At 44.4% G+C, this 13,057-nt stretch overlaps 1 protein-coding gene across 1 annotated transcript in view; it reads left to right on the top strand.

Annotated features, from left to right (window-relative positions):
* Positions 1-3,468: 3,468 nt before the first annotated feature.
* The window catches only part of JPT1 (Jupiter microtubule associated homolog 1), an 11,373-nt gene continuing 1,784 nt past the window's right edge, over positions 3,469-13,057 (top strand). Inside the window, exons 1-4 of the mRNA XM_059908294.1 lie at positions 3,469-3,630; positions 9,664-9,806; positions 10,473-10,570; positions 11,499-11,517. Of these exons, the coding sequence (XP_059764277.1) occupies positions 3,575-3,630; positions 9,664-9,806; positions 10,473-10,570; positions 11,499-11,517 (316 nt within the window). The 5' untranslated portion in view covers positions 3,469-3,574. The remainder of the gene's footprint in view (positions 3,631-9,663; positions 9,807-10,472; positions 10,571-11,498; positions 11,518-13,057) is intronic.

Genomic DNA, 13,057 nt, shown 5'->3' with positions numbered 1-13,057 from the left:
ACTGCAATGAGAAGCCCACGCACCGCTACGAAGAGTAATCCCCGCTGGCCGCAACTAGAGAAAGCCCATGCGCAGCAACGAAGACCCAACGCAGCCAAAAAAAACCCAATAAACCTATTGGACTTCTCTGGTGGTCCAGTGGTTAAGACTCTGCTTCCACTGCAGGGGCCACAGGTTCGATCCCTGGTTGGGGAAGTTCCCGCCCCCAAAAAAAAACCTATTGGGAAAGGCTATTACTACTAGGCTTTCTGAATTGAATTACAAATGGAAGAATAGTACTTTGGATATAGTAGGGAGGTGGCAGCGGCAGCGTGGGACTAAGGGAAGTTAAAGAGCACTTAATTGCTTAAAGACAAAGTTAAGGAAGTGGAAGCAACTGCTCATTCTCTTCCTGTTAACTATATTTAAAAAGCAGGTGAAAATGGACATGCATATAGAGCAGTGGTTTTAAAATTTCACGGAACCCTGAGGTTGTGCAAAAAGAGGAGGACCAAGTGGAGAGTGGCAAAGGACAGGGGGAAGCAGAGAGGGCCAGGATTCAATCACAGCTGCTCTGTTCATCTGTTTTATATATTTGGATTCTGCTTTATAAAAGTTTAAAAAACACTGCTGTGGACTTCCCTGGTGGCACAGTGGTTAAGAATCTGCCTGCCAGTGCAGGGGACACGGGTTCGATCCCTGGTCTGGGAAGATCCCACATGCCGTGGAGCAACTAAGCCTGTGCACCACAACTACTGAGCCTGCATGCCACAACTGCTGAAGCCTGCACGCCTAGATCCCGTGCTCCACAGCAAGAGAAGCCACTGCAATGAGAAGCCCGCGCACTGCATCGAAGAGTAGCCCCTGCTCTCCGCAAAGCCCGTGAGCAGCAACGAAGACCCAACACAGCCATAAATAAATAAATAAAACCACTGCTGTAGGTCATGAAATAGCTGTTAGACCATTCCTTGTTATAAGATTTCATCTGTCTTCTGTTTCTTTAGATTTTTAGGTTAACCTGGGAATTTGAAGCAAATTGCTTATTGATACAGACCCTAGTGTGCATTTTAAAAATCATAATGATGGGCCTTCATGATTTTATAAGCAGATGTTCACATTGCCCCATCCTTTTGCATCTTTTGATCCTGATCTGTGTTGCTCTTTTGGGAAAAATATAATTTTATTAATATCCCATTTTCAACTTAGTTGGTCATCTGGAGCAAAGGTTATAGCAGAGCTACATATCATATCTTTTACCCCAAATCTCCATCTTGCAGTAGAAAGTGGAGTACAGTGATTTGGTCAAAACTATTAAGTACATGAACAAGTAAATAGGAGGGCTAGTTATTCTGGAAATTTCTGGCAGTATTTACTTTAAAATACAAAGAATGTTCCAAACAGGCCTGCCTAAGATGGCCTTAATCAGATGTCTGTTTTATATAAATTTACTGTTCTTCATAAATAAGATTAAATTAAAAAGCGTTCTGGAACTGATTCCTTACCTTTGAAGCAAAGATTCTCAGCCCAAGCTATATGTGACAGTTGGCTGTTTAACTTATTATAGACATCCATGACTGGACCCTATATACAGAAATTCCAATTCAGTAGATCTCTGGAGCCTTGCATTCATTTGTACTTCTTAAAAGGTCATAGGTTAAAAAAAAAAAGCTCATAGATTATTCTGATGTGCAGCCAGGTGTGGTACCTCTAATAGAAAGCTTTCATTTACAGAGTAAAACATTCTTGCAATTATCTCGTTCCCAAGCTAGCAGAATAGGTGCTGTTAACCCCATTTTACAGATGAGGAAACTGGGCTCAAGGATATAAATGACCTAGAAGTGTCTTAAATGGGAAAGAGCAGAACCAGAACCTAGGCTTTTTGGTTTCCAGAGGAAATAAGGCAAGTCAGTACAAACTCAAAAGTTTAGGCCAAAATGGACCCTAAGAGTCAAGTCTAAACCCCTCATTTAACTTAACAAAAAACAGTTGCAGATTGTTAAAAAAAAAAAAAAAGTATGTGGCTACTTTCCAAGTCTGATAATAAAAATGTCTGTCACTTTGGTGACTTAGGACAGGTACTTTACATCCATTACCTCATCCAGTCCTCCCAACTCTATGGAGTCTAGATACTAGTCTTATCCTTATTTTACAAATGGAACTAGTGCTCAGGAAAAGGTAAGAGTCAAGATTCAAACCTGGATTTCTCCTTTGAGACCCTGAGCTAGCAACCACCATATTCCACTACCTCCTAATTATATGACTTTTCAGGAGGAGATGCATGCTCACTAGCTAGGTTGGCCTGAAGAGTTTTTTTGTTTTTGTTTTAAGGTTTTGGAAGTTTAAGCTCAGCCTTTAGGAAAGGGAAGATTTTAATCCAAACAAGTAGTGTGCTTCATGCTTTTGTGGTAAGCACAGAAAGACATGATCCAGGCCTTCTAGAAGAGAAGAGCTTGTCTCTGGCTTTTCCTGAAAGCCCAGGAGAGTGGTTGACCAACACAAACTGCCAGGAAGGAGGAGGCCACACAAAGAGGAGTGTAGTTCACTTGTTATGGAAATACTGAAAAAGAGATCTGCCTTGAGGAAACAGCATGACAGGGAAGGCCTTCCCTCTTGTTTGCCCAAGACTTTGCTATTACGGTCTTTTAAACAGTCATTCCTGAGCCCTCCAAGTGTGTCTGCATTTGTTGCAGGGATAGATTTACCCAGACAGGTGGAAGAGCCATGACTTAATGGTTATAAACAGCTGCAGAGGCCTGGGCTACTCCCATGGTCTTAGTAGCAAGGGATGTGGCCATTCCCCGCTGCCGGGCATTAACCAGCCTCAAGAACAGGCCCTCAAATCGGAACGACTGTAATTTTGGTCTAGTGCATGCACCACACGTTACATCTAAATAGTAACATTAAAATGTAAAGGATTTCCAGTCCTTTTAGAAGGGATCATCTTTGTGTGCTTTCTGTTGCTGATTCATAGTGCTACTGCTTTGGGACCGTCAGGTTTCCAAACAGGACACATAGTAGGTATTCAATAAACGTCAATTTGTAGCAGTAATTTTCATCCCTTGAGGAGCATGCCCTTGCTACCCTCCATGAGTAAGGCAAATAAATGAATGGTAAAGTTAAACGTGCCCTCGGCTTGCGGATTCCAACTCGCCCAGAGCGAGCTTTTCCTTCTATCAAGGTAACTTTTTTAAGTGACAGCGAGCACAACTTGTACCGAGCGCGGGGCAGGTTTGTCCTTTGTCCAATCATCTCCGAGATTTGAGGGTGGGGGAGGGGAAACTTCCCTAGACCTTCCCTGACCAGGAAGAGGGTGGGTTTAGGCTGAGCAGGGGCCGCCTCAGCCCGTCGTGAAGCCGCAGGATGCTTGGCACTCCAGGAGGCCAATAGGAGTGAAGAGGCCCGTTTGAATTGGCCAATGCCGCCGGGGTGGGGGCGGGGTTTGCGAGCCCTATAAAGGCTGCGGTCCGGCTAGCAAACAGCGGTGGAGGCTCTTGCAGCGGTCGCCGGCTCTGGGTTGCGGGGGTACTCTGCGCTCCTCAGACCTGACCCTTTCAGCACTCCGCTCCCGCGCCAGCCTACCTCGCTCCTCGGCGCCATGACCACCACCACCACCTTCAAGGGCGTCGACCCCAACAGCAGGAATAGCTCCCGGTGAGGCTCGGGGGCTCGGGGACGGGAGGGCCGCTGCCCAGGGCGCCAGGCGGGTCTGTCGGCCGGTCGTTGGCGGTAACGTGCCCGGGGCGCTGCTCTCGCGCTTGGTCGGGCGGTGGGGCTCGGCCACCGGCTCCGCCTTTGTGCCGCCGGCGAACCTGACGCGCCGGCCCCGCCCGATTCCTGCTCCTCTTCCATTCATTCCTCCCCCGGAGCTAGGGGCTGGGGAGGGCCGTGGCCGCTCGCGCTCGCAGCGCGGCGGGTTTTCGTTAGTCGGGATGTGCCGAGAGGGTTCGCTTTCTCCCTTTTGCGGCGTGGCTGGCGTGGCTGGCTCGGCCGGCTCGGCCCCAGGGCGGTGGTCTTGGGCCCCGGGTGCCCGGGCAGCCCGCGGGGCACCTTGATCCGGCCCCATTGTCCCACCCCCGCCCACGCGCTCGTGCTTCTGGCCCGGGGCAGGTGGTGGCCCCGCGCCCGGCGTGGCGGTCAGATCCTGCAGCCGCAGCGATCGGTCCGGCGGGCTCCTACCCACTCGGGTCCGCCCGGCAGGTGACATTTGTGTTCGGGCGGGGCTGGTCGTCGCGACCCTCACCCCTGTTCAGGACCCAGCCGTCAGCCCTCCGCGCAGTGCCTCCCCTCTGCTAACAAAGGAAAGACCCCTGCTCGTTCCCCTCCCGCGCCCACCTCCGAACGGGAGGGGGAGCGAGTCGTTCCGAGTGGGTTTTCTGCGCCCAGACCTTCGGACCTCGGTGTTTGCAACCCACCTCTTTCGCTTCCCCCTTTGACGTATGCAAAATGAGTTCACCTCTGGCCGAGATTCCCATGCCGGAGGAGGTTTCCTGTTCTTGGGCGGGGCCGGAGACATCCATTGTCTCTTCCGTACTATCTCCACCTGCGTAGCCGGGGCCTTTGTGGCCACTCATGCCACTGCATTTGGGGAAGGGGGCCCTGGGCACGGTGTTTGGACTGGGGGGGGGGTCCCTTTTCCAAGCCCTTGCCTAACTTGGTGGAAGGGTTTGGATGCGGTGGTAGATGTCTACATTGTCTCGGCTAAGTGCATGCACGCTGTTCTTTAAGGTGGGATACAGGCATCTCAGGGATCCTGCTCAAGGCGTAGAGGAAGCTTGGATTCCACTTTTTCTGAGCATCTCTTCTTCATTGATCATGACCTGAAGTCATGTGTGGCCAGCCTTGGGGTCCTGGGCAAGTGGCACAAAGGGAGCCATTTTGTGGGGCTAAGAAGACAGCCGTGAAATAGCAGTGTCTCACAAGGGTTGGAGTCTTTGGGGACAAAAAGCAGGCCTCAGCAATGAGTCTTAGGAGGGAGTGTTGGAAATGACCTTCCTTTTCAACTCATTCCTTTCCCTTTCAAAATGTAGAAAAGAATGGGAAAGATTTAAAAAACTAAACTAGTGTGTTACTGGGAGGAAGGGGAACTTGAGTAGGATAGACCTACGAAAACACTGGTCACTCCCTCTTCTGTTGTCATCCTTCCAGTGAGATCATTTTTTTTCAGAGGACACTGGAACAAATTGAACCTTGGTTTTTCATTTTGTGCCGTGAGGCCAACTTTATGCTGGTCATACTGTAGTGATTGGAATGTGAAAATTTACACATTATATTAAAAAATCTGAGGTTTTATCCTTTGGGGTTGAGTGCAGTTTAGTGCTTCATAAAGAATTTAAGTAACCAGGTCAAATGAATCCTCACACTAGCTTTTTGATTTGTATCTTTGAAATGTGAGACATAAATGACTTTTGGGTCTGCAAAATAAATGTTTTAATTCGCCTGTTGTCATCAATTTCCCTCCAATATTGTAATCTCAAGACTGTAGCATTGTCCTTTTATTTACTTCCTACCTTTCCTTCTTGTAGAATCTCACCTAATTCTCTTAAACTTCTTTTCTCCAGTAACATTTTCCTGGCTCCATAAACACATTATAAATTTAGTTTGATAAATTGAGGGAATGACCTGCAAAGATCATAGAGGAACTCTGGGACTTAAAGAGAGAAGAAAGAAAAAGTAATTATTTGAAAATTGCTATCTGCAGTACATGGACACATTTTTGTTGAGCCTCAGATGTGTAATCCTGATCTAGTCATATGCATAGTTCAGAAAAAACAGCAGAATCTTAAAAAATAAAATTGAAATAATTTCTGTCTTATGATCCAAATCCTTTGTTTGGGGATGTCTCGCTGTTACAAATGGGCTCTCCAACACTGACGTCATCGGAGTAGGTAGTACCTGCTATTGCAAGAGGAACACAGACCTTTAAAAAGTTGGGCCGGTCAGAGCTTTGACTTTCTTTTTAAGCTGGTGATTGGGTTCTAGTGTCTTTTTTTTTTTTAAGGCCCCCCCAAAATTTTCCTGGCCCATTTGGGTTCTGAAGATTTTCATCTGGCTGAAATAATTCATGAGAATTTAATTATGATAGTAAGGAAAATCATTCTAATCTCTAGGGAATGAAGGGGATGACAGTGAAGCAAGTTAATGTTGTTTTTTGTTTTGGGATCTTAATTCCCCAAACCGTGCCTCGTCCTGTGGAAGTGTGGAGCCCTAACCACTGGACCACCAGGTTATTCCCTGAAGCAAGTTAATTTTGATTATAGTATTTCAAGTGTCTGTTGATTTGAGGTACAAATGATAAAAACCTAGTCACTTCCAACTTTAACATAAGAGAATGACTATTAAGAATTTATAACATACCTTTATGATTTAAACAATTTAGTTAGCAAACCTTAATTCATATAATGAATTTAATCTAAGTGGATATTTAATATTTGAGACTTAGAAACAGTGGGGTTTTTAATGTTTTACATGTTATAAAAGCGGGTCTTCCCCGCCCCCACGGGGAAAATAATGAAATTTTAATTTAGTATAAATTGAGTACTGAATTTTACTATGGACACAGACACGAATATTAGATTTAGGGGAGGATGCTAGAGGACATATATAAGAAATAGCTTCAGTCTAAGGCTAGAAAACAAGAAAAGCAATCAAAGCACCAACCACATAGGTATGTAGTTTAAAGAGAAAAATGGCATTAGAGTGGTTCCCCTATTTCAGCACTTTGAGCACGTCTTATGTGCCTGTCAGGGAGAGAGGATTTGGGGTTTGGCCCCATCTCTGTCGTTTAACTAATGCTGGGCAATTTATTTAGAACTTCTCAGGGCCTGACTTCGTTCTCTTAAAAAATGAGGCTATTTGCTGTACTAGACAGAGGAGAGCCAAGCCCAGCTGGCACCTGATTTTTACATTGATAAATGGTTGAAAAAGGCGAGAAGAAGAATCTTTCATGACTTGTGAAAAGGACATGAAAATCAAATTTCAGTGTCCAGAAATAAAGTTTTATTGGAACATAGCTGCACTCATTCGTTTCTGTGTTGTCTGTGGCTGCCTTTGTGCTACGTGATGGAGCTAAATAGTTGCAAAAGACCAAATGACCCACAAGCCAAAAATATTTACTATTTGGCCCTTTACAGAAAGAGCTGGTGACAAGGAGGGTGTCTAACATGCTTTCCTCTCAGTGTCCTACTTGTCATTCTTCAAGGTCATGGAGGGCTTCATGGAGGAGGTGGAGGTTTAAGAAATGGGCTGGATTTTGAAATAGTCACCGAGCAAAGGGTGGAGAGTGCTCTGGGCAGTAGGAAATATGGGAGTAAATACTCCAAGGTGGAGATAAGCCAGAACAGTTCACAGAACAGTGAAGAAAGTGGCCTGACTGGGTTGGAGAAGATGGTAAGAACTAGATATGGTTGAGAGGCGAAGTTTATCCCGATTTCCTTGTGTTCTGCTTAGGTGTAACCAAGCCTACGTCTGAAAGTATTCTTGTACATATGTCTAATTATCTACTTAGGATAACTTCTGGAAGTAGAAACGCTGGTTCATATAAGATGCAAACTTAAACATTTGATACGTTTTATCAAAATGTTCTTTAGAAAGTTTGTGCAAATTTATATTCTCACACTTTAATTCATGCTGAAAATTGGCATTTTTTTCATTTTTACCAGCCTAATAATAAGCAAAAAATATATCCTTTTGTTTTAAATTTCATTTATTTGCTTGTGAATTTGAATTTTCAATGTTTAGACGTGATCCATATTTTTTAATTGTCTGTTTACCTTTTGTCCATTTTTCTCTCGATTTTTAAAATTATTTTTAAAAGCATTTATATTACCCTTTGTCAAATGTGTATTTTTGCCAAGTTTAATCTGTCCATTTTTCATGGTTTCTGGCTTTCATCTTGTGCTTAGAAGGAAAGCCCTTTTTTTCAAGACTAGGACTATATTCGTACATGTTTTCTTCCAATATTTTTGTCTTAGGCTTTAAATTGAAATATTTGACCTAGCTGGAATTTATTTTGGTAAATGAAGTGAGTTAAGAATATATATTTTGTTTCTTTAATCAAAATGACTAGCCAGTTAACCCAACACAGTTCTCCCTACCGAACTAAATAAAATACTGCAGTGGTGGTCTTTTTTTCCCCCTCCTGCACCGTGTGGCTTGCAGGATCTTAGATCCCCAATCAGGGATCGAACCCATGCCCCCTGCAGTGGAAGTGCGGTTCCCCAGTGGTGGTCTTTTTGAGAGAGAACTTTGTCTTGACAGAGTCCTGAGGAGAAACTGACAAAACCCCCATTGTAGTAGAAGTTGATAACAGAAATCTCAGTAATTGATAAACCATATTTAATAATCAGTAGATTTGAACAACTCAGTTAACAGGCTTTATCTGGTAGACAGATAGAATATTGGCAGATACACATTCTTTTCAAGCACATATAGAAGATTTACAAAACTGACCACATATCAAGCCATAAAGCACATCTTATCAAATTTCAAAGGAACATGTCACATAGACTTTGTTGTCTGTGTTGTAATGAAAAGCTGGAAATCAGTGAACTAGAAAGACCTTATGTTTGCAAACTTGCAGAGCTGAGTTTACAAATGACAATCGTATTTATTTGGAAACTTGAATGAAATGGACACCTTAGTAGAAAAATGTTTCTTACTCAAAATGGTTTAATAGAAAAACAGACCACTCTGATCACCAATAAAGGAAGTGAATCTGTTGTTAGAAAATCTTTCCATGAAACCATCTCCATTTTCTATGTTTTGAGTGGTGACAGGACAAATTCAATTGAGTTCTTCCACAGAGGGGACGAACTGGTCAACCTGTGTCAAGAAGATTTGGAAATGTGAATGTGCTGTATTTCCTTGTCAGACGAAAAAAGCTGTAGATGGTTATCTAAAGGTGCATGGACATACAGCATGCCGTGGGGCCCTAAGCTTAATTTCTCATTGACTTTCTCCCTGTGGCTGATCAGTCATGATGATTAGTGAGAATAGTGAGGTACAAGTGTATAAACAGGGCTTGTGAGTCATGCTGAGACGGGAGAGACTATTACCAGCTTTCCTTGGGCTTCTAAATTGGTCAACTTTTATATGTATATTCTTCCATTTTAAAATTTTCGTTGAAAACAAAAATGGAATCTTTTTTTTTTTTTTGGCTACGCTACGGGGCATATGGGCTCTTAGTTCCCTGACCAGGGATTGAACCCGAGTCCCCTGCATTGGAAGGTGGGTTCTTTACCACTGGACCACCGGGGAAGTCCCCCGAACAGTTTTTTTTTTTTTTAATAAATAACAAAATGTGCTTCTAAACTTCTTTGCAAATGTATCCAGCTGAGCCTAGTAGACAACATGCATTAGGTTTCTGCCTTTTCCTAACATGGGACGCCGCCGACCAGCCTGCCATGGGTGCTTTCAGGCCATTTCGGCTGCCTTGTGTGATGCGCAACCTCGCCACAGATACTGCAGAGCGGGGTTTCGTACCTTAACATCCAACGCTGAATTTATACCACGATGAAATCAGTTCCTAATTTTCCCATTAGCAGCTCTCTTTTGTGTGTGTGGGGGTGGGGGTGGGGGGGGGCGGTAGGTGGAAAGAGTGGTTGAGAGAAGTGAAAGGTGTTTGAAAACGTGTGCCAAGAAATGTTTTGATCTGATGTGAAATCGTTGTTTTGCCATCATTCCTAGGGTTCTGCGGCCTCCAGGTGGTGGATCCAATTTTTCATTAGGTTTTGATGAACCAGCAGAACAACCTGTGAGGCGGAACAAAATGGCCTCTAGCATCTTCGGGACACCTGAGGAAAATCCCCCTTCCTGGGCCAAGTCGGCAGGTACTGCCAGTATCCGTGATCCCTGGTCAAAGGGACGGACCCAGCAGAACCACCACAGCTGGTTTTGTGCTGATGAGTAAAATCTAGCTTAATCATGAGAGACAACAATTAAAGCTTGTTATGGGAGGAGAGACGGGGGCTAAGAAATGGGAAATGCTGGGAGTCTGTGTAACGGATCAGAACACGGACAACCGTCAGACTGGGTTATTTAGCCCCGCAGTAGAATTTTTTTTTTTTTTTAATTAAATCATTAATTTATTTTTGGCTGTGTTGGTTCTTCGTTTCTGTGCGAGGGCTTTCTCTAGTTGTGGCAAGCGGGGGCCACTCTTCATCGCGGTGCGCGGGCCTCTCACTATCGCGGCCTCTCCTGTTGCGGAGCACAGGCTCCAGACGCGCAGGCTCAGTAGTTGTGGCTCACGGGCCTAGTTGCTCCGCGGCATGTGGGATCTTCCCAGACCAGGGCTCGAACCCGTGTCCCCTGCATTGGCAGGCAGATTCTCAACCACTGCGCCACCAGGGAAGCCCCCCCACCCTCCGCTGTAGAATTTTTAAGCCATCACTCCCTAACACTGTTAGCTCATGTTGTAGTATGAGACTAACTAATTAAATAGTGTTTTGCTTTAGGTCTTTCCATTGTATTCCTTAAGAAAGTATATTTTGATTCAGGTGCCAAGTCTTGTGGTGGCCGGGAAGATTCTGAGTCATCTGGACCCCAGAGAAGGAACTCTTCTGAAGCAAACCCTGGAGACTTCTTAGATCTGAAGGTCAGTGTGACAATATGGGGGGAAGGACAGGCTTTGAGGTTTATACAGTTTAGAAATTAATTCTAATTAATTTCTGGTGGTGCCCTGCGCCACCCCCATTGTACTGAGACCTGCCACTGGAGTTTTACGTAGAGGTAATTAGGAAAGGGACTAACCGTACTGGTGATGGAAGATTGACAGTCAGTCAGAAAGGTGAGTTCATGGGATCTTGGTCTGTTCGTATGTCTCTGCTACCATTAGGATTAGTCTCTGTCCTTCAGTACTGATTTTTGAAACTGGATCACTCGTACTTCCTGTGTACCTCACACATAGTAGCATATCTGAGCTCAAGGACTGTTTTAGTTGTTGGTAAATGTTGCCCAGTTGTTTTGAGCTGAACTCCAGGAGGCTGTAGACCATGGCGTTACCATTCTTTGTCTGCAGGCCCGTGAGCCCCAGGTGTGCGTGTGGAAAGCCTGGTAGGATGTCCCCCTGAGTAGGGACCTCAGAGCAGACGGAGGCATCAGCCATCTGGGTGTGGGGAGACCTGCAGAAAGGCTTTGGAATTGATGGAGGCCCTTCAAAAGCTAGATTAGGAGAAGGGAGGGGGGAGTGGAAGGATAGGTTTACCAGTTTCCTGTTCTGATAAAAGATCCTCTGAAATGCTAATTGATAGTAGGTCATCAGTGTAAATGTTAAGGTTTTTTGGTGTTTTGGGCATGTTACTGGCACTGGGACAATTTGTCCAGTGGCATTTCTGTGTAGCATTGTCCCAGGTTGAATAAAGGTTGTTTACTGTAACGGCAGCGTGACCCTGAACTTGACTACATCAAAACAAAACTTCACATTTGGCTTCAAATAGACAGTAGCTTCTCTGAACTCTGATTGTCTTCTTTGTGTGTGGCAAAATTAAAATCTGAAGTAAATTGTTAATTTTTTTCTTTTCCAGGGAGAAGGTGATGTTCATGGTGAGTACTTCTGAAAAAGTATCACAATTTCTGGTTCTGTAAATGTTAGAATAGACTGGAATTTGTATTCAAGTCGTGTCGTGGGGAAGGAGACTGGGGAGTGAACCTGGCTTTGCCCCGACTGCCAGCACCCTCTGGGTGGAGAGGAAAGCAAAATGAAACTGGCAAAGCTAGCAAGCGTGGCCACATTTGGTATCGGCCAGCAGTGAGAGCGATGCTAGAAACGTACTAGAAAGGAAAACCACTGGAAAATCCTTTAAGAACAGACGGACGTTAATCAGGTTGGTATTTGTTACACTCAACGAGAGCTTTCTAGTAAAAGTCTCTAGCATTTCAAGTCAGCCCTCAGCATTTAATTTAGAAAATGTGTTTGATTTTATACTGAGGTGCTTACTCAGCACGACACTGGTAACCCTGTGATCTCGTGAATGATGACTTAGCGGGCCGGTGAAGTTTTCATTTAGCACCCATATCACCAATTACATGTGATGTAAATGAGGTGTAATCATTTATTTAATTATTTAAAACCTTTAAAGTACTCATTGGCACTTCTTCAACAAGTGCCAGAGAATTGCGGGTGCGTGTGACGAGAGGTTTACGCATGTCGGCCAGTAGCAATCAGGTTAAAGTTGACTCAGTGACATGCAGCCGTCACAGGGCGCTCTGATCTAGGAGGATGAAGCCGCTTCCTCAAGGCCTTTTTCTGCCATTACGTTTTGCGAGTCAGTCTTCCAGGGAAACAGAAATGCTTAACAAGAATCACACTCCTCTTCTGTCCTCTCATTGTTTCTTGTTGGGCGTGATGGGAGGAGCATCTTCTGAACCACTGTGAGCGGTACCTGGGTTTTCCCTCCACGGACAGGTGAGGTTCTCACTGGACTGAAGGTGTATTAGTTATTGCTCCTGTCCAACTTGTTCCATTTAAAAAGATTGTTCTAGAGGCAAAGAAAATCTAGGCTTTTTGATTCTGCTGCTTTTCGTATTCTGAAATACTTCCAATGTCACACCTTGTTTAGCAAGAATCAGCTGATCTTTCACTAATTTTGGCCAATGGATGTAATTAGAAATTTGAGGAGCCCAGAGAAGTGAGAGCCCTGAAGTTAGGAAAAGATAAGTCATTTGCTAATAATTAATTGTCTCCCTCACCCCCGGCTCAGTGTTATAGATCCTTCAGGTGAATAGCACATGCAGTTGTATAGTGTACGTCCTTCCTTCTTTTTTAAATGATCATCAATTTTGCCACCTGATTATTCTGTGTTCCTGACTGCTGCTACTTTCAGCTCATTTGTCATAAAATGACAAGGGCATAATCGTTCGGGACAGGTCTGGTGAGGAAAGGTCGACCCCAGTTCTGTTGGCAGTTTCACTGCAAAGCCAAGCGGTTCTGCTCAGCTGAAATAAAACATATTTTGTTTGGATATACTGCCATCATCTTTTGGGTAATTAAACACAGGAGTGGCTACAGGGAGGACTTTGGAAATCTTGGAGAAAGAGGGAGAAGGTCCAGGAAGTTTATTTATTTATTTTTTTAAAGTTTATT

This window comes from Balaenoptera ricei, chromosome 20, assembly GCF_028023285.1.
Source record: "Balaenoptera ricei isolate mBalRic1 chromosome 20, mBalRic1.hap2, whole genome shotgun sequence".
NCBI lineage: Eukaryota > Metazoa > Chordata > Mammalia > Artiodactyla > Balaenopteridae > Balaenoptera > Balaenoptera ricei.
This window is presented reverse-complemented; position numbering and strand designations above follow the sequence as displayed.